The 19,338-nt window shown below is 37.6% G+C and overlaps 1 protein-coding gene across 1 annotated transcript; it reads left to right on the forward strand.

Moving 5' to 3' along the window:
* Positions 1–4,160: 4,160 nt before the first annotated feature.
* On the forward strand, positions 4,161–18,957 carry LBR (lamin B receptor). Its single transcript, XM_009575761.1, has 13 exons — positions 4,161–4,325; positions 5,854–6,042; positions 7,677–7,760; positions 8,366–8,543; positions 9,143–9,339; positions 10,664–10,718; positions 12,610–12,804; positions 14,141–14,244; positions 14,690–14,815; positions 14,912–15,080; positions 16,333–16,413; positions 16,515–16,637; positions 18,797–18,957. The coding sequence occupies exons 1-13, from the start codon at positions 4,161–4,163 to the stop codon at positions 18,955–18,957; spliced, it is 1,827 nt and encodes a 608-aa protein (XP_009574056.1).
* The last annotated feature ends 381 nt before the right edge of the window (positions 18,958–19,338 follow it).

Consider the following 19,338-nt stretch of genomic DNA (forward strand, 5'->3'; position numbering starts at 1 on the left):
GGCCGCGGAGCGGGGCCGAGGGGCCGGGCCTCCCCCCTCCCCCGGCACGTGGGTCCCTTCCTGTCAACACCGCGCCGCCGCGGCCTTCACCCCGCCGCCTTTCGCGGCCCTGCGTGGGGACTTCAAGTTCCTGACGCTTTCCCTCCGCTTTCAGTGCTTCTGATGAAAAGCTTTTTTAAAGGGAAAAACCTCGTTTCCTTGCTTGAGGTTTGATAGGTTTTTATTTTAGCTTGAGGCTTATTTGTGCTTGTTTTTAGCGGTGAAGCTGGTTTGGCTGTTTAGTTGAGCCAAGCTTGAATAGTGGTAGATGCCTCCACCATTATGGACGTAGAGAGCTAGAAATGTGGAATGCGTAATGGTGATCCTGAAAAGGTCTTGCACAGTTTGGTGTCTTTGGTGAATTCAGTAGTAACTTTCCGTGTAGGAAGCTGTGCCTTGACTGTCAATGTTTTCTTTATTTTCCTGCATTTCTTCTTTTCTTGCATTCAGCTGGCTCCCTCCTCTCACATACGCAACGCTATTTACCAGTGGTGAGATGTTAGTAAGTAGAACCACTGGATATGTATGAGCTTTGCTCTTCAAAGAGGGAAAACTTTGTTTAGTGTTTTTTTTATTTATTTCTTAGTTAAAAATGTGCACCCAACTGCTGATGATGTGGTATGATCTTCTAGTGACTACAAGTTAGCAGTCTTTCTTCTTATTTTCTTGACAGGAGTGAAATATTTTTCCATGTATCTAGTGAGAGGGTCATTAAGAAAGACCAGAAATGGATGTATGGGGCAGTATGTTCCTCTGCCATGTTTCTCTTTAATTGTTTCATTCTTGGTTGAGTCAGCAGTAACTTTCCTTCCTGACCAACTTTTAAGCTCCAGGGAGTTTTGCATTAATTATCTTGGCTTGGTGTAGGATACAAAATCCTTCTGAGCCATTCCCTTAGAGTCTGGGTTCCTAGAGGAAAATCATAATGGTGCAGAAAACACAAATTTCATCTTGGGAGTAAGTGAATACACTTGCAATCAGGTATCTGTACAATACAGGGCTCATTGTATGAAATAATTTTCTTTTGAGGTCACTTGGATATATTTTATAATTTTGAAGCCCTGTGAATTAAAAAGTTTGTATAGGACTGCTGTGAACATTAAGCTGATGCCAACTGATACCCTGAAAATTATCAGGGGTCTGTGTAGAGCTTTAAAGAGCAGTAAATTCAAAATGTAATATCTGAACTGTATTTTTTTTAAGGACTTCTTATCTTTATTTTTCTTGATGCTGGTAATAGTTTTTGTTACCTGAACAAATGATGAAGGCTGCCTTTAAAAGGTGTAGCTCTTTGAAGTGAGATATATGGAATAAGGATTGCAAACCTCCCTCACAGGAGGCACAGAGGGGTGCAGAACAAGGTGGTAATTTTTGATGGGATAAGAAGTAATATTTACTTTTTTTAGTGTTTAATGTTTGATCTCATTATTAAGCTTTAATATTTAAGGAAAAAAATAGAAAAATAAGTAGGTCTTTCCATGAATAAGATTTTTCATTACTTTTGAATCACAGGATAATATTTCCACTTGCTTAAATTTATTTTTTATTCTGGAATTTCATATCGTTGATATCTACCTCAGGCTGAATTACATAACATTGATTTAGCTTCAGGTCCTTCAACCACATTTTCCGACTTCTTAAAACTAACTTTAGCTCCTTTTGAGAACAAGGTTGGAGGAGGGGAAGGTCTTTCTGCCTTTAAAGAGAATTAAATCATCAGGGTACTTCTTTGGGCTGTCTTCATGTTTTGTGTACAAAAATGCTGGGTTTTGAAGTTTGGCAGAGAATTGCATTTTATTATCCCTATGAAATTATATCTAAATTTTGAAGTGGTTGTTATAAATTGTAAAAATCAGTGCTCAGTAACCCCTTCTTCAAAAAGGACTTAAACTCCAAAGATTCTGTTTTTCACAACTTTGTCCTAGGATCTGGCAGCTTTGTCCTGGTCAGGCTCTGAGTTTACAGATGATGCCTGAGGTGTTCCAGGTCAAGAGGAGAAACAGTTGGCTGGAGTGTAGGAAGTACAACAGCAAAAAGGAAATGAAGTCATAGATTAGATGATGACATCTGGTGAAAGCTATGACTGGACTTGGTGGAGGACCAGTGTTTAGACTATTTATGGAAGAGGAGGAAGAAGCTGGAACTGTGCGAGAGACTGGGGAAAGAACAGTAGTAGACGTGGATCTCCTGAAGAACTGTCTTTTGAGTGAGAAAACTGGACAAGGAGAGAGAGACAGGATTCAGATCCGATCTTGAGCCCAGAGGTGGCAAAGAGGAACTGGAACTAGCTTGGTGAACAAGGGCAGAAAAGGCAGAAAATCCCCAAGGAATTAAAGGGTGGTAAGGAGAGAATGGAGAATTACTTGAAATGAAAATAAGGAAATTGTATTTCATGGAGTCATAAGAAACAAGGGTATGAATTTGAGGTGGTTAAACTGAGTCGGAGGAGTGAGAATTCAGAAAGAAGAAAGTAATGAGACTGGGACAAGAAACGCTAGGTAGAAGATGGATGAGCTGGAAGAACATGTGCCTACAAGCATAGACTAGAACTCTGATGATTTTTCTAACTGGCAAGTATCAGTGAAACCAAATGATAAAACTTAACTCTTTTTGCTCCTTCAAATATTATACAGCAAAGGAGATGGCCAGATGTTTCTGTTCTGAACCAATTAGGAATATTAGCAGTAAAATCCACATGAGGGAAATTTGCCAAGTTTTTGATTTCTTCTTTGACTTGGAGAGCTACACAGGTGTAAAATCTAACAACAGCAGCAGCTTTGCTGCTTCAGGAAATGCCAGAATGAAAGCTGATTGAAAAACCTCACTTAGCCCCAGCCCTCAATGTGTTATGAAGGTCTGTGATTGCATATTAACAGTGTTTTTTGCCAAAGAATCTAACTTTTCACTGCAGGTTAGCTAATGTATAATGAATGAGTATCTAGTTAAATATTTGTTTTTACCTCATTTTGTGTGGCTTCACGTCTTGTTTATAGCAAACAAGTTAAAATGCTCTGAAACAAAAGCATTTGCTAGTTTCTTTGTCGTCCCCCCCCCGCCATTCTGAGTTCCTATGTTCATCATACAAATGGTGATAATGCATGAGTTAGTATGTATTTTACCTTAGACTTTTAAGATACCCTCACTTTATATGTTGGGGCCTGAGTCACGGAAGTTCAGGTTAAAAGTATCTTCTGCTATGGACACCTATTTTCAGATGGCAATGACATAATACAAGGCACTCTTCAAAGAGTTATACAGGACTTTACATTTAAAAATGAAACTTCCTTTAAGTTGCAGTTGCGTGTGTTTTTTTCCCAGCGTCCTGGTATGGTGGACCAAGGGTGGTAGTCACTTAAACCCTGTTTTGATAGTATCAAGTAAAAACCTTATGGTGCAGACAGGAGGATAGAATTTAGTTTTTTGGGATATTACGTAATTGCTCTGATGCTGTACTTTGTTTTCCCACAGGCCCCTGCAAAAGGCATTACATGCCTTGTGCTAAATAGGTGGAAAAGAGAAAATATTCAACCCAGACTGGAGCCTAAATTCTGGTGTTTCCTAACTTTTGAGTGTTTGGCATAATAAATTGAAGAAAGTATGTAATGTGGCTGTGTGTACTGAATAGATTTGGGAAATTTTATTTTAACATTTAGAAATCATCACTTTGTAATTTTTGTAGAACCACAGGAAAAGAGGGTTAAAGGACACTTAGATACCATCTAATTTACTTTTTTCCTTCTAGATAAGATCAAGTACATTTATGTAATTTTGGTCAAATATATGCTTTGCTTGGTTTTGGTGGTCTCTGATGATAGAGATTGTATATCATAGCTGAATACTGGTGTAAATGTACTATTAATACATCTTAACATTTTTTCATAACATCTAACTTCAATCTTTGCTGTATTTTTGCTCTCTCTTCTGTCTACTATTAATTTGGCAAATAGGTCATCTTTTTTTTCTATTTAAGCTTTTTGCCTATTTAAGGTGAAGAGTTGTTTACTTTAAAGTTTCCCTGTTCCAGCCTAAATGATATGGAAAGAGAGTAGGGAAGAATTAAGCCTAATGTTTAGCTGCCATTTGTATCGATTTATTTCTTTTCTAGGGATTCCTTTTGGAAAATGCCAAACCGGAGGTTTGCTGATGGCGAGGTGGTGATGGGCCGTTGGCCAGGAAGTGTCCTGTACTATGAAGTACAAGTGACTAGTTACGATGATGTTTCTCATCTTTATACTGTTAAGTACAAAGATGGGACTGAACTTGCGTTGAAAGAAAGTGATATAAGGGTGAGTACACGTTTATAATTATGAGTATTTCTAATGGAAGATTATGTTGATTTTGTGATGTAGATAAAAATACAATTTATAATTGGATAGTTGCCTTGCAAGTTTTTATTAACTGTCTTCAAGGAACTGGTGCTAAATAATAGCTCTTACCTATGTGACATCTCAAGTAGAAGTTCAGAATGCTGACCCTATCTTTAAAGAAGTGTGATTGTTTTCTTTATGTTGAAAAAACAGTGATACATTTGGGGAAAAACAAATCTGATTGTTCAGGAACTCTATAGCATGATTGTTCATGAAAAATTGTTTTTGGGTAGCTTATAAAGCTAGTAATCAGAGGGTTGATACTAATTGGACTTTTTTCGACTTCTAAATAAGAAAATTTGAGAACAAATGCAAGCATGTAGGTAAGGATCACTGTAAATATAAATAGCGCATATTCTTTAAGCCCATACTTAAAATATCTGTGAATAGCTTGTACTGTTTTAGGTCCCAAAGGTTTCATAAGGTATTTTGCTCTATTTGTGACAATTAGGGACTTTTGAAAAAGGGTCATGTCATATGTATATGAGCACATCCCTTCCTCTTTACATATCTTTATTATTTCATTTTTTGTTACTAATAAAGGCCTTTAAAACTCTGCATACAAGTTTCATTTCGGTTTAAAATGTGATAATGCATGAGACAAAAAGCTATTTGAATGTTTGCTGTAGTTGATTTTTAAGGCCTGTTCTGAAACCTGCGTAAGTTCAAAGTTAACTTGTGTGTCTTTATGTGAACTGTAGTTTCACTTTTTGGTGGCAGTGTACATGCCCTGTAACTGGCCTTTCTTTTGGGACAAAATGTTTCTGCCTTGAGCTGGACAAACATTTTCACTGCTTTGCAACTTTCTAACTTGTTTACTTCATGCTTGCAGGCTAGCAAACTCAAGCTGAGAAAATACCTCTCTTTGTCATAAAGCATTTGTGCCTTATCAAAGTTGTGTTGTGGAAATTTTACGTGGGAGAATTAGCATTGTAGACTTCACAAAAAAATAAGTACTTTTGGGGAAAACTGTTTATGAAATTAGTTGTCACATCTAATTTAATGATCTAGCTGACTTGGGGTTTTTTAATGTTGATCTGAGCTGTGTTGCCTTAAACAGATCATTGCATCTTCATATGCCAAATGTATTAATAAAGCTAAGTAATTGGAATGATAGCAGTCTGTTAAGGCTTAAGAGATGGCTATCATTTCATTTACTTGTGCAAAGGCTTAAGAGGGCTTGGTGCTGACATTGATAGCTTACATCCATATCCTGATTTCTGTAGCTTTGACAGGAATTGTCAGCAGTTGGACTTGGGACAGGATTATTTGGGTATTGCCAGCAAAATGAGTATGCTCTTTTTTAACAGTCTTTGTACAGCATCAGTAAAGCAAATAAGAGACAACTCTGTTCAGAGTCTTCATCACAAAAAAACCCCCAAGTTTCTAAAATTGTTCTTTGGAACATCTAAGATAAGATTTCGCTTTCTTCCTCTCTTTCTTTTAGTCACAATCATCATTCAAGCACAGGAAGAGCCAGTCCTCTTCAAGTTCTCCCTCCAGAAGAAGTACTAGCAGATCTCGATCTAGATCTCCTGGTCGGCCAGCAAAAGGCAGACGTCGTTCTTCTTCCCAAAGCAGAGAACATAAAGATGACAAAAAGAAAACCATTCAGGAAACCAACTTAGCTCTACTGGTATTAGGATTTTTGTTTGTTCTTTATGTGTGGGTTATTATTGTAAAAGCTAGCTGTACTTCATGTTCACTGAACAACATAATTAGCTGCAAAAGTGTATCTCAGAACTGCCTTGTTCTTTGAAAATAGGCTTTCTAGTTTGCCAAGTTGTGAGGAAATTCCTGAAACGTAAACATATGTTTTTAAGTTCCATTTGAATCCGGTGGTACAGTGAAGTTCTCAGAATTCAAACAAACACAAATTCTTTAACATTTTAATATTGAAGTCACTGTTAGCCATACGCTCCCACTTGTGAAATGGGGCAAAGGAAGTTAGCTTACTTTTAAGATGTATTGATCAAGACATAGCAGGTAGGTATTAGAATTTGAAATAAAATGAGTTCATATACAGTTCATTAAAGTAGTAATGGAAAACATGTGAAGCTTCTGTGGGAGAATTGCTGCAGAATTCAAGTGTGTGTGGGGGGAAAAACTATTTTCAGCCTTGCTGATTGATAATATTGCAGAACTGTTTTCACTATAAAAACTATCCTGGAAGGTTAGCTGAAATGTATCATGTTTGTTCTTGGCCTTTTTGTGAAGATTATATTGAGTACTAAAAATGGTTCTGGTGATCTGTAAGTGAAGCATAGTAGAGGTGATGTTTCTCTATTAAGAGACAAACAGCATTTCTTCTGCCTCTTGTGCTCTTGAGATAGCTTCAAGTGATACTTGTCTGAGATACAGTCCCTTGAATTGGAAATGCCTTCTGCTCATCTATTGAAAATAGGTAGGTTTTAGTTAGGTTTCAACTGAACTGGACCAGACCGATCTAAACTAAGTAGATAGGTTTAGTTTAGTAAATTGCTACTACTAAAAGTATTCTTTGGCACTGAAATTGCTGTGGGTTTTGTTTTCCAGTGAACTACTTTGAGCTGTGTGACCCAGTGCATAGCCTGTGGACCATATGCTCGTTTTAAGTAGTTTGTAGCCAGCAGCCACACTTTACTTTGGATAAAAAGGTCCAAACACAAATAGCTTTGGTGTTTTTCTCCTGGCTTCTAATTGAGGAGTAGGATTGATCTATTGGTTGTTGTATGACTGGAATGACCTGGTCGTTTTCAACAAAGCTTAAGTTGAAATAAAACAAAGCAGATGAGTCATGTCTTCCCAGAGTTGTGTAAGCTAGACTCATTAAAAGAAATTTTATAAGAGAATTTATTTCTTAGGAACATGTTTAATGGAAAACCAAACTTTCAGTCCCGCAGAGCAGTGTCATATATAGGACACTGAAATTTCCTCTGCTTTCCTAATAGAATTACTAAATAGACATGTATGTTGTATTTGGCAGTTCCTAATGATGAGTTAAAAATAACTTGGAAGCTGTATTCTCACTTAATTTCACTGTTAATTAAAAAAAAATCAGTAACTTTTTCCTTTTCATAAATGAGTTTTCTTCCCTTGTTTGTGAGCTGAAACTGTCCATACTTTGGATATTGAACGCACTTGTTTTCCTGTGGAGAAAACCGGAGCAGTTGCCATTGAAAAAAAAAAAAAACCTAGATAGTTGGTGTTCTTAGTTATTCATTATATACTTACACTTAATGCAGCTATTCTTTTCAGAAAGCTAAAACTAGTTTTTTTTCTTTTAACCAGAAACCGAGTGAGAATAACACCAGAAGGTACAATGGTGAACCTGACAGTACGGAAGGAAATGACACATCCTGCATAATCTTGGAGGTATGAACATTCTATTTACCTTTAGGTTTATGTCACATTCTAACTTAGCTTTCTCAGAAATCCCTAGAAAAGGGCAATACAAGAAATAATGCAACATAAAACATAGACGTCAAATAAGTTTACTGTTCAGTTAAGTAAGTTCAGAAGAGAGGGAGATGAAGTTGTCAGAAGGGAAGAGTACTAGAGCCGCATAACATTCATTTTTCTTGTTTGTTTTTTCCATCAAACCCTTACTGGTTACTTGTGTTAATTCCCATGCTTTTACAGTGTGAATGTTTGGCCATAGAAAATGACACTTTTTTTTTTTTTTTAAGCCAAATCAGTTCTTTAGCCCAGATTGTTAGCTAATGCACAGAGTTGTGGCAGAAAGGAGGGGAGGAGGGTGGGAATAAATGACCTGTACTGGAACTGCTGCTGATATGTAATCATGGCCTAAGTGACCACCTTCATATAAATGCATGCACTTAAGTACTGTATAGAAGAAGAACACATTGTATATTAGTGTTTTATAGTGAATAATGTCCTCCTAAATAAAAAATACTGGACTAAAATAAGGTAAAATCACTGGGATCTTTTTTTAGTACATTCTTTTTATTCACTAACAGCAAAAGTTGAAACCAGACCTGGAAATAGAGCGTGTGCTTGAACACTACAGCTTGCGTCCAAGAAAAGAAGAAAAGAAGAAAGAAGAGATATATTCGGAGAAAAAGGTTTTTGAGTCAATAAAAACAATTGAGAAAGCATCATCAAAAACAAAGGAGCTAGAGTTTGGTGGAAGAATTGGTATGTGTGCAAATTGTTGTAATAGTTGAAAATTAGCTTTTATGTTTTTTACTTACTGAACATACTGTCATGTCAGGAACTGTTCTTCCAATTTTTGGACCCCGGTTGCAGAATCCAGAGTCATATGACATATGACTATGCTTCGCGTAGTCTGTACTGGTATTGGTGGCAGTCAAAGAGCCTTTATTACACTTGGTTCTCTTGTGAAATATAGTGAAGATCTTGAGCCTTCCCTTGCACAGAGAGATTTAAATATTTCCAGATTAAATTTAAGTAACTAGCAAAGTTTTTACATTTTTAAAACCTAGGTGCTTTGAACTTAACAGTAAAGTATTCTTGATACAGTTTTTTGAACAGTTTTAAAGGGATGCAGTGGGTGTGATCCTTCAGTTTGGTTATATGACCCCATATGGGACTGAGAAGAATGTCTCTGTATCACATTACGTGACTGGGGGATTGCCACTGTCTTGCTTCAGGAATAGATAATGACAACCTCTTCTTTGTTACTAAAGTTAATACCAAGCTTTATTAGTGGGATTGAAACTGTTCTTTTAATTTTCTATGTTTATCTTCTAATATGGCATGATGTCTGTTTACAGGGACCTTCATGCTGATATTTTTCCTGCCTGCTACTGTATTCTACTTGCTGTTGATGTGCAAACAAGAAGACCCCAGTCTTATGAACTTCCCTCCTCCTCTCCCAGCACTTGAAAGCCTTTGGGAGGCTAGGGTGTTTGGTGTTTTTCTTCTGTGGTTTTTCCTTCAAGCTCTGTTTTACTTACTGCCAATTGGAAAGGTAAGTTGTTCAGTAGCAATTGGGTCTTTATGGATAATTAATTTGTGCGTTAGGTGTCATGGTTTAACCTGGCAGGCAGCCAAATACCACGCAGCCGCTCACTCACTCCCCAGTGGCATGGGGAGAGAATCGGAAGGGTAAGAGTGAGAAAAACTCGTGGGTTGAGATAAAGACAGTTTAATAGAACAGAAAAGGGAGAGTAATAATGATAATGATAGAATATACAAAATGAGTGATGCACAATGCAATTGCTCACCACTCGCGCTGACCGATAACCAAGTAGTGATCGCTACTTCCTGGAACACACCTACCATTTATATACTGAGCATGATGTCACATGGTATGGAATACCCCATTGGCCAGCTGGGCTGGCTGTCCTGGCTGTGCTCCCTCCCAATGCTTGTTTTGTTTTGTGTGGTTTTTTGTTTTTTTTTTTTTCTTTTTTTTTTTTTTCTTGAGCTGAATGTCCTTGACTAGCAGGGTACTTAAGAACAACTGAAAACATCAGTATGTTATCAACATTCTTCTCATACTAAATCCAAAACACAGCGCTAGGAAGAAATGTAACTCTATCCCAGCCGAAACCAGGACAGGCTGGAAGGTAGGGTATGTTCTTAATGCAGTGAATTTGAAAACAAATGAATTGGTTTTCCCTATTAAGCTGGATTATGGCTACTGCAGATTTCTGTAAGCTTAAAATAGCACAGTTCGTTAAGAATTTAATGGCTGTGCATTTCACAGTCTTACAGTAGAAAAGGCAGAAGGCATTATATAGGAGCTCAAATCAAAGCATGGATAAAACTTGCTTGATAGAATTCTAGAAGAATTTCAGGTATCTGACTTTTAAATCGACAAACTGTTTGATACTCAGGTTCTTATTGATACTGTGTTTTGGAATGTAATCTTCACTTACGGGAAGCTATAAACCATTCTAGCCATATGTATATCAGGCAAATGCTCTGTTTCCCTCTTGTGACTTGAGGGATACTGGCAGATTCTGAAAGAACACCATAATAAATAGATCATTCAGTCATGTTGTTCTCTTGCTATACATGTTTACACTGATTGGAGCTGTTCTGTTTTCTTGAAGCTGGTTAGGAAGAGATGGGGTTTTTTTAATGTTTTTTTTATTTGAAACTGTTACTTTTTTTCTTTTGATACCCAAGGTATGCTTTTGAGAACAATGCATGATCTTCAGATTTGAATGTGTCCAGCTGGTTACCTTGATTGAATGTCTTTGTGGTAGAGATGTGCTTGATTTCCATCCCCTGCCAATGCCCCTGGAAAGTACTTTGTTGAAACACTAGTATTTTGTTCTTTCTAGGTTGTAGAAGGCCTGCCCCTTTCAAATGGAAGGAAACTGCAGTACAGGATAAATGGTAAGCATGTTGCAGTTGCTTATTCTGAAATTTGATACCGCTACCTGATTTGCAGTGCTCAGTACCATAAGATACAAATGATGAAAGATACACCCTATGGCCAAACTAGGTATCTGTTGTAAATCTTTCATAAAATAGGATGAGCCTTTTCTTGGAAGAACTAACCATTACTTGGTTAGTAATGATCAGGAACTGACTGCTGCAAGAGCAAGACACTGCACTATACAGGGCACCTGGTCTGCATCCAGTTGTGACTGGTGACTCCTGTCATATTCCTTGCATAATTGCTAAACGGGCAGTTGCCTATTGGAAGTATTAGTAATGCTCATGTAACAAGGACTGTTGCTGCGGAGGAGATGTTCAGGAGTGATCTGAAGAGATCTCATCCCACGTGTCTAGAGCATCTTGGATGTCTCTGATTTACAGACTAAGTGTGTTGTAATTGATTTAAGATGTTTTTATTCTTGTCTGGCAAAGAACAGTTCTGAGTCCTTATTCAGATCTTCCTATGAATAAGGCAAGTTTCTCATCTAGGTTTAGAGTATGGTTTAACACATTTCAGCAGTCCTCCTTTTTCAGGCTTAAATAGAAAAGTGTACTTTGATGCCTTGCAGATATTCCAGACTACCAGTTTGATTAATTAGTCAGTTCAAGGACACTGCCAGTAACGGAATCCAAATGTTATATTAAAAAGCTGAGTGGGGTTTTGTCATAGTCTGGTAAGATGCACCATTTTAAAGTCGGAATAGGGCTGTAAATCATAGAAGCAGAGTGAATTACATCCTGTGGAAGTGAGTCGTACTGAGGCTGCCTCATAACTTCTTTTGTTTTGGACTTCTGTCTTTAGTAGGGGCATATTCCTGCAATTTTTTTGTGTGTTCTGATAAAGGGAGGAAATAAGTACATGATTTGGATGGTTTAAAAAGGAAAAAACTAAAAAAAAAAAAAAAGAGGAGGGGGGGGAAAAAAAGGGAAGCTATCTCCTTGCTGCTTCAAAGGCTAATTCTCAAAGCAGCTTTGAAAGCCTTCTTGAGGAAAGGAAGATGACCAGTGACAGGACAAGAGGCAATGGGCACAAACTGAAATACAGGAGGTTCCATCTGAACATCAAGAAACACTTTTTTTACTGTGAGGGTGACTGAGCACTGGCACAGGTTGCCCAGAGAAGTTGTGGAGTCTCCATCCTTGGAGATACTCAAAAGCCGTGTGGACATGGTCCTGGGCAAGCAGCTCTAGGTGGCCCTGCTTGAGCAGGGGGGTTGGGCTAGATGAACTCCAAAGGTCCGTTCTAACCTCAACCGTTGTGACCCTGTGAAAGGGTTGACAGAAAGTACTTGGGTGAGAGCTGTATAGAACTGCTTGCCTAAATTTGGATGTCATTCCATTCTAGATGATTTTATACTTTCAGAGTACAAAAGTTTTGCGTTCAAGTTTTGACTTGAATAGTTATTTTAATACTTTAATTACCGCTATCAGTATAGAGGTATATATGAAGATAACCATATTTTCTTCTTCGAATTATCTGACCTGTCCCACAGATAAGATTTTGTGACCTGCTATCATTATCCAGTAGTAGTGTCCGTGTCCATTTTTCCATTAAAATCTGAAATTGGATCCTAGGTTGTTGTAAAAAATGTAGGAACACTCAGAGTGTTCCTGCCTCTTGTCCTTTTGATGAGGAGCACAGGAAATTTCAGGGCATAGATAGAATGTCTTAGGTATATTGCTGTGCCCCAGAAGTTTGAAACTCAAGAGCATGGAATGTGTAAGACACTATTGGAATATAGACAAATCTTGGAAGAAGTAAAAATGCAGAAAGGCCAGACTAGGTAGGTTCTACTAGAATGATTTTTTTATTTTGGCTAATACGTTTTTCTTCTACATCCTTTAGGGTTTTATGCTTTTATTTTGACTGCTGCAGCTATTGGAACTTTATTATACTTCCAATTTGAACTTCATTATTTGTATGATCACTTCATGCAGTTTGCAGTGTCAGCTGCAGCTTTTTCTATGGGGTTGAGTATTTATCTGTATATTCGGTCCCTGAAAGCATCTGAGGAAGAGCTAGCACCAGGTGGAAATTCTGGTGAGTTATAAATATTTTGGATAATTTTTTTCCAGTTGTTCGCTACGGTTTCATTTTTATGAATTAAAGGCTAGTTTTAGGGCTGGTTATTACAATGCTGTGACTTTTACTTTCTACCAATGTAAAATTCATGTTGCAAGTTAAATGGCAATTCTTTGTTCACACTCAGATACTGTAAAATGCTTAAAATCTTAGTTGGATTATCTTGAATAGCTTATGCAAAAAATACCTTGGCTGGTCTAGTCCCCTAGCAATGAGAGGACAGTTCCTCCTTTTCCATTTTCAGCATTTGTCTAAGAGGCTTGTCTAGTTTGCTTCATAGTGCCCCTCCTGGTGGGCCTCTTCCTGAAACAGCTGGGAATGGAAAGAAAAACTGAAAAATCTAGACATTTTGGCAGTGGGAAATCAGGTACAGAACTTGAAATTACGGTGTATTTCTAAACTTTTCTTTTGCTGTGCACTTTTAAATCTAGTTAGCTGAATTGAGCTTTCAAAAGAAATTTTGATTCCGTCATGAGACTGCCTACCTAGAAAGTATCAATTATATGCATATGTTTTTGTAGGACAAAGGATGGATTGAGAAGTCGATTAGCATTAAATATTAAACAAGCTGCTTTTAAAAGCGATCATAGGGTGACTAAGAAAGGGAGCTTATGGACAGAACATTTAGTGTATTAAAATGAAGTATTCAGATATCCTCAGTTCCTTTGTCAGCGCAGCATGTATGTGTGTGAAGGGAAATAATAAATTATCATAAATAGTTTTTTCTTTGAAAAGTGCAGTTCTAGTCTCTGTAAGTGGCATAGTAGCATGCTGTAACTGTTCTGCAAAGGGCTTGTTATTTGCTAACTCAGTGCAGGGTATCTTGAAGTCAAGGTATTGTATCTTCCTTCTTGTCTGTCTCTTTTGATGGACAGGTAATTGTCACAGCTAAAGGCATTCTTGTTCCCAGAGGAGAGCAATGAAGTAGGAGGAAAAGTAGAATTAATTAATACCATAAGATCATGTTCATGGAAACTGTGATGTGAGCTTCAGGATAAGGCTGAAAATAAAGAAGGAACAAGTGTCAAGGAGAAATAAGCCTACAGTAACTTCTAAAGTGTGTAGTCCTCCTAATAAATAAAATATTTGGGCCTCTTAAAATATAAACCATGTGGGTTTTGCTTTGTATTTTGCGTTTACTCTCACATTTTTCTTGCCAACCTAAAGGCTTTTTTTTTTATTATTATTTATAATGAGAGAACTTTAGTAGAAAGCAGGAACTGCTTTGTGGGGAGGAATGTAGTGGCAGATAAAAGGAAGAGTATTGCTAACGAAGACTATGGCTTATCTGCAGGGTATTTTGTTTATGATTTTTTTACTGGACATGAATTAAACCCTCGTATTGGCAGTTTTGACCTCAAATACTTCTGTGAGTTGCGTCCAGGATTAATTGGCTGGGTGAGTCAATAATCTTAGTTATTTTATTTGCTTAAATATTTTACAAATGGGTTTTTTTTTTAGTATATATATGTATGTAAATATATATATATGAGAAACTGGTATTAAGGATACAATATGTATTTATAAACAGGAACAAAGTAGTTACATACAGTTTCATGTTGCCAGATTTTTAATGACCATTTTTATTTCACTTTAGGAAAATTTCTACATTCTAGCTTCTTTGCTTTGTGGGGAATGAAAACCCTTCTTAAAGTATTCATATGTTGAGGTTATACAGCTTCAGAAATGTAGGTAGTTGCAAACTGTGGCTTGTGAAATAGTTTATTTTTTTTTAAACTTAAACATTGGTCAAAAACATGCGTATTAAAATGTCCTATAGTGTAATAGAAAAGACCTCTTTCTTTTACAAGGAAAATTTGTAATAAAATATTTTCTAAACTAGATTGTTATAAACCTGGCAATGCTCTTAGCTGAGATGAAGATACACAATCAAAGTATGCCATCTCTATCAATGATACTTGTGAACAGCTTTCAGCTTCTATATGTGGTGGATGCTCTTTGGAATGAGGTAAATGACAATCGTATTAAACTGTTACCATTTCTAATTACAATGTCAAATGAATGAAGCTTTGTAAATTCTAAATTCCTTCCTCATTGTTTCTAGGAAGCTATTTTGACTACAATGGATATTACCCATGATGGATTTGGATTCATGCTAGCATTCGGAGATTTGATGTGGGTTCCATTTGTCTACAGTCTGCAGGCCTTCTACTTAGTTGGTCACCCTACTGCAATTTCTTGGCCCGTGGCTGCTGCAATTACTGTTCTGAACTGTAAGTTACAGTAAATGTTACTGGTAGTAACAATGTAATACTGATTTTGTTTCCTTGAGTTGTGAGGTGAAGCTTTAGCTAAGGTGCAATGATCCTATTTTCTGTATTACCACAGCTCGTGGAAGCATGTGTCTGGCTACTGTTTAATACAAAGAATATAATAAATTCTCATTTTATTAAATGAAGGATAAATGAGGCTCTGGACACCTAATTGTTTTGTTGAGAGGCTTCTTTAGATGCTCTCTGGAGTTGCAGAAGTGACTTAAAACATTTTGAATGACATGTAGCAGATGCCTTTTAAAGTCAGTCTGAGTGACTGAGTCTCTTAGAAAAAAGAAGTCAATAGCTTGTTGGCTACGCTTTACTGAACCTAGGGAAAAAGGTTGTTTAACAATTTGCATCCCCTTCCCTGATGCCTATAGTTATAAACTCACATCAGTAGAAAACATCTCCTTTTTTTCTAGCCGAGTGCTTTGAGAAGGGATCTTGCATCTTTAGGGGACCTTAAATTTGCACCAATATGGCCTTGTAGTTTGTCCCTTCTGTCTAAGTAGTAAACCTAAAAGAAAAAGCTTTTTGTAGACATGACAAAGGAAAGAATATGAAGGTGTACAACTTTGTGTGTGCAATCCTGAGAAATACGACGTCCTCTTTTAATTTTCAGTTAATATTTTTTCTTGTTTGTTTTTTTTTTTTTAAACATCTTTCTTTGAATTATGTCGTGATCATGTTTTTTCAGTACAGCCTTGGAAAAAGCAAATTTAAGCTGCCTTGTGAAAATGATGGGGGAAATGAATTTCAAAACCAGATAATACTTCATTGTCTGGTTCTTTTAATATTGTGAACTTGTGAATAGTTGGTCAGTTTATGGAGTAGGCACTGTAGCAAAATACTGGGCTGCTAATAGAGCTATATTCTTATAAACTGTAGCACATCACCTTATATGAATTTCAAAATCAATGTTACATTAATAAACTGTAAGTCAGATAGATATAAATGTAAAAGTAGACGTGAAAATAAAGCTTCTCCAAAATCTTAACAGTTAGTCAGTAATGTGTGAGAGGATATAGAATGCAGGTTTCCAATAGCATTTCTATATTGTTAGAGCTCTGAGAACCGGAGAGTATCAGTTACATCTCTGAAGAAAAGACTTCGATGTAATAAGGGTGGCAGAGAGCATGTGAGTGCTTTTTTTGAAGGAAAGAAAACTGGAAAATACTGAAAATGCAAAATAAATAATATTTATTTTCAGGTATTGGGTATTACATATTCCGTAGTGCAAATTCTCAGAAAAATAATTTCCGAAGGAATCCAGCAGATCCCAAATTGGCCTGTAAGTGCGTTTTTCATTTGTTCAATTGCTATACAATGTCTCTTTGTACTATTTAAATACACATTTCAATTGTTGTGTTGACTACAATACTCTATTCACAGATCTGAAATTTATACCCACTGCAACTGGAAAAGGGCTTCTTGTCACGGGTTGGTGGGGTTTTGTTCGTCACCCTAATTATCTCGGTGACATCATCATGGCTCTAGCATGGTCCCTACCCTGTGGTAAGTTCCTGAAAGTAAAGTGGATTTTATCAAAAATGCTTGTATGTTTTGGCATCTGACTGGGTTTGAAATGCAAAGTGATAATTACTTGAGGTACTAAAACCTGTAATTAATTGAATGGCAAATTTCTGTGTTGTAAGCTTAATGCGACACCTACTTTTCTTACATCTTATCCTTTATATTTTACTATAGATTTGAACTCTTCTTTCTGACACTTTATCAGATATCTTATTAATCATCAGATATCTTCTTTATCAGATCATCGTTTATTCAATAACGATGGGGCTTGCTTGCTAGTAAGTTGTTCCTTACATTTTTTAGGCTAGTGACTGTGCTATAGTGTTTTCAAAGAGTTCCCCAAAAGAGGGAGTTTGGCTGGAGACAAGGGCTACCACATACAGGGATGGACTTTAAGCAAAATACATTAAAAAAAAAAGTCATCAAAATAGAGTGGAATTCTGTTTCAAAGTTTTTGTTAATGAATATTTCCTGGTTTTCATGAAGTTTACACTTGGAGGAAAATAGGGAGCCTTTTGTCCAATGGGGTTTTGTAGTCCTGGTTCTTTGCAAGAGCTTAGAGCAGTGAGAGTTTCAGAAAATACTTCTGATCATGATAGTCCTGCCCCCTCTCATTCAAGTCTGAGACAGGGCTTTGGGCTCCTCCCTTGCCTGAAGGAGTTTCTCTTCTATAAAAGCACAGAAATGAGCGTGATAGATGTTCTTCTGAGGCAGAGCTACTCCGCACCCCGTGGCACAGTCTGGCTTTTGCAGACTGCGGGACACAGGGAGTTTTGGTGGAGTGGGACTTTGTCACCATGTGCTTAATGCCCTGACCAGGAGCACCTGCTGAGAGAGGATACTGGAGTTCAGGTGTCCCTCCAGGGGTTAATTTTATTTTGGGTTTTAATTGAAAGTAAACAATACTAGATTAGCACATACACTTGTGGACAGAATCCTAGAAGAGGCTTCACCTCTTCAAAATGAGGGACTCGAATCCTCTGTCAGCATCGGCATTGTGATGGCAGAAGTAGAAGTGTTGCTGTAACTGCGTGGGGGTGAGGATGGGTGGGAGGGGATCATAGAATCGTAGAATAGTTTGGGTTGGAAGGGACTTTTAGAGGTCATCTAGTCCAACCCCCCTGCCTGGGCAGGGACATCTTCAACTAGATCAGGTTGCTCAGAGCCCCGTCCAACCTGACCTTGAATGTTTCCAGGGATGGGGCATCTACCACTTCTCTGGGCAACCTGGTCCAGTGTTTCACCACCCTCATTGTAAAAAATTTCTTCTTTACATCTAGTCTAAATCTACCCTCTTCTAGTTTAAAACCATTCCCCCTTGTCCTGTCGCAACAGGCCCTACTAAAAAGTCTGTCCCCATCTTTCTCATAAGCCCCCTTTAAGTACTGATAGGCCACAATAAGTTCTCCCCGAAGCCTTCTCTTCTCCAGGCTGAACAACCCCAACTCTCTCAGCGTTTCCTCATAGGAGAGGCGTTCCATCCCCCTGATCATTTTTGTGGCCCTCCTCTGGACCCGCTCCAACAGGTCCATGTCTTTCCTGTGCTGAGGGCTCCAGAGCTGGACACAGTACTGCAGGTGGGGTCTCACCAGAGCGGAGTAGAGGGGCAGAATCCCCTCCCTCAACCTGCTGGCCACGCTTCTTTTGATGCAGCCCAGGATACGGTTGGCCTTCTGGGCTGCGAGTGCACGTTGTCAGCTCATGTCCAGCTTTTCATCCACAAGTAGCGTGCTCTGAGCAAAGCTAGAGTTGCCATCTACAGCCAGAATAGAGAAAACCTCGTGGGGCTTGTGTGGGGCAGCTCAGTGCTGCAGAGGTTTAACTATTTCTCTGGCTTTTGATAGCTAAAAGAACTTTAAATTTGTGCCAGCTTTGCATGCATTGAGAGCGAAGTTGGTAGATTTTGAGACTCTGAATTTTAAGAATTATTTTTTGGGTTTTTGTGGGTCTTTTTCTGTTTGCATGTAAACACGTCACACAATTTTTGAACTATCCTGTTGAGTACTTGATGCTTTACAATACGAATATAAGATGCTTCAGTCCATAACAAGTATATGTCACCAGCTTAGTAATGTTGCTAATAGCTAACATTTCTGGATTTTTTTTTTTTTACTGTATCTAAAGTGACTTTCTCACTACAGGTTTTAATCACATTTTACCATATTTCTACGTGATCTATTTCATCTGCTTGCTTGTTCATCGAGAAGCTCGTGATGAACATCATTGTAAGCAAAAGTACGGCTTGGCATGGGAAAGGTATTGTCAGCGTGTACCATACCGCATATTTCCTTACATCTACTAGAGCACTCCAGATGCCTGATCTGCAAATTACGTCTAAAGTTAGTTTCTTTGCAAATAAAAATATACCTCTTATCTTTGCACTTGGTCTATTTGTCATTTAGGCTTTTTTTTAAAAAAAAAAAAAAATGACCAAACAGTGGAGTGCATCAACAGGTATTTAGAAGTAATCTTACATATGTGAGTTACGTGAACTGACTGTCTGTGACTTCAATTTTTTAAAAATTGTGAATTTTGAAAAGTCTTGGAGCCCTAATTTTTCAAGTTAAATTTTATCTAGAATCCTGAGTTTACATTTTTTATTGCATTTAATTAAGCACTGTGATGTAAAGTATATTATTTTCTTAATACAATAAATGCAGAAATTCCATGCAGTTCATTTTTT

This window comes from Fulmarus glacialis, unplaced genomic scaffold, assembly GCF_000690835.1.
Source record: "Fulmarus glacialis isolate BGI_N327 unplaced genomic scaffold, ASM69083v1 scaffold24224, whole genome shotgun sequence".
In the NCBI taxonomy this organism is placed as follows: Eukaryota; Metazoa; Chordata; class Aves; order Procellariiformes; family Procellariidae; genus Fulmarus; species Fulmarus glacialis.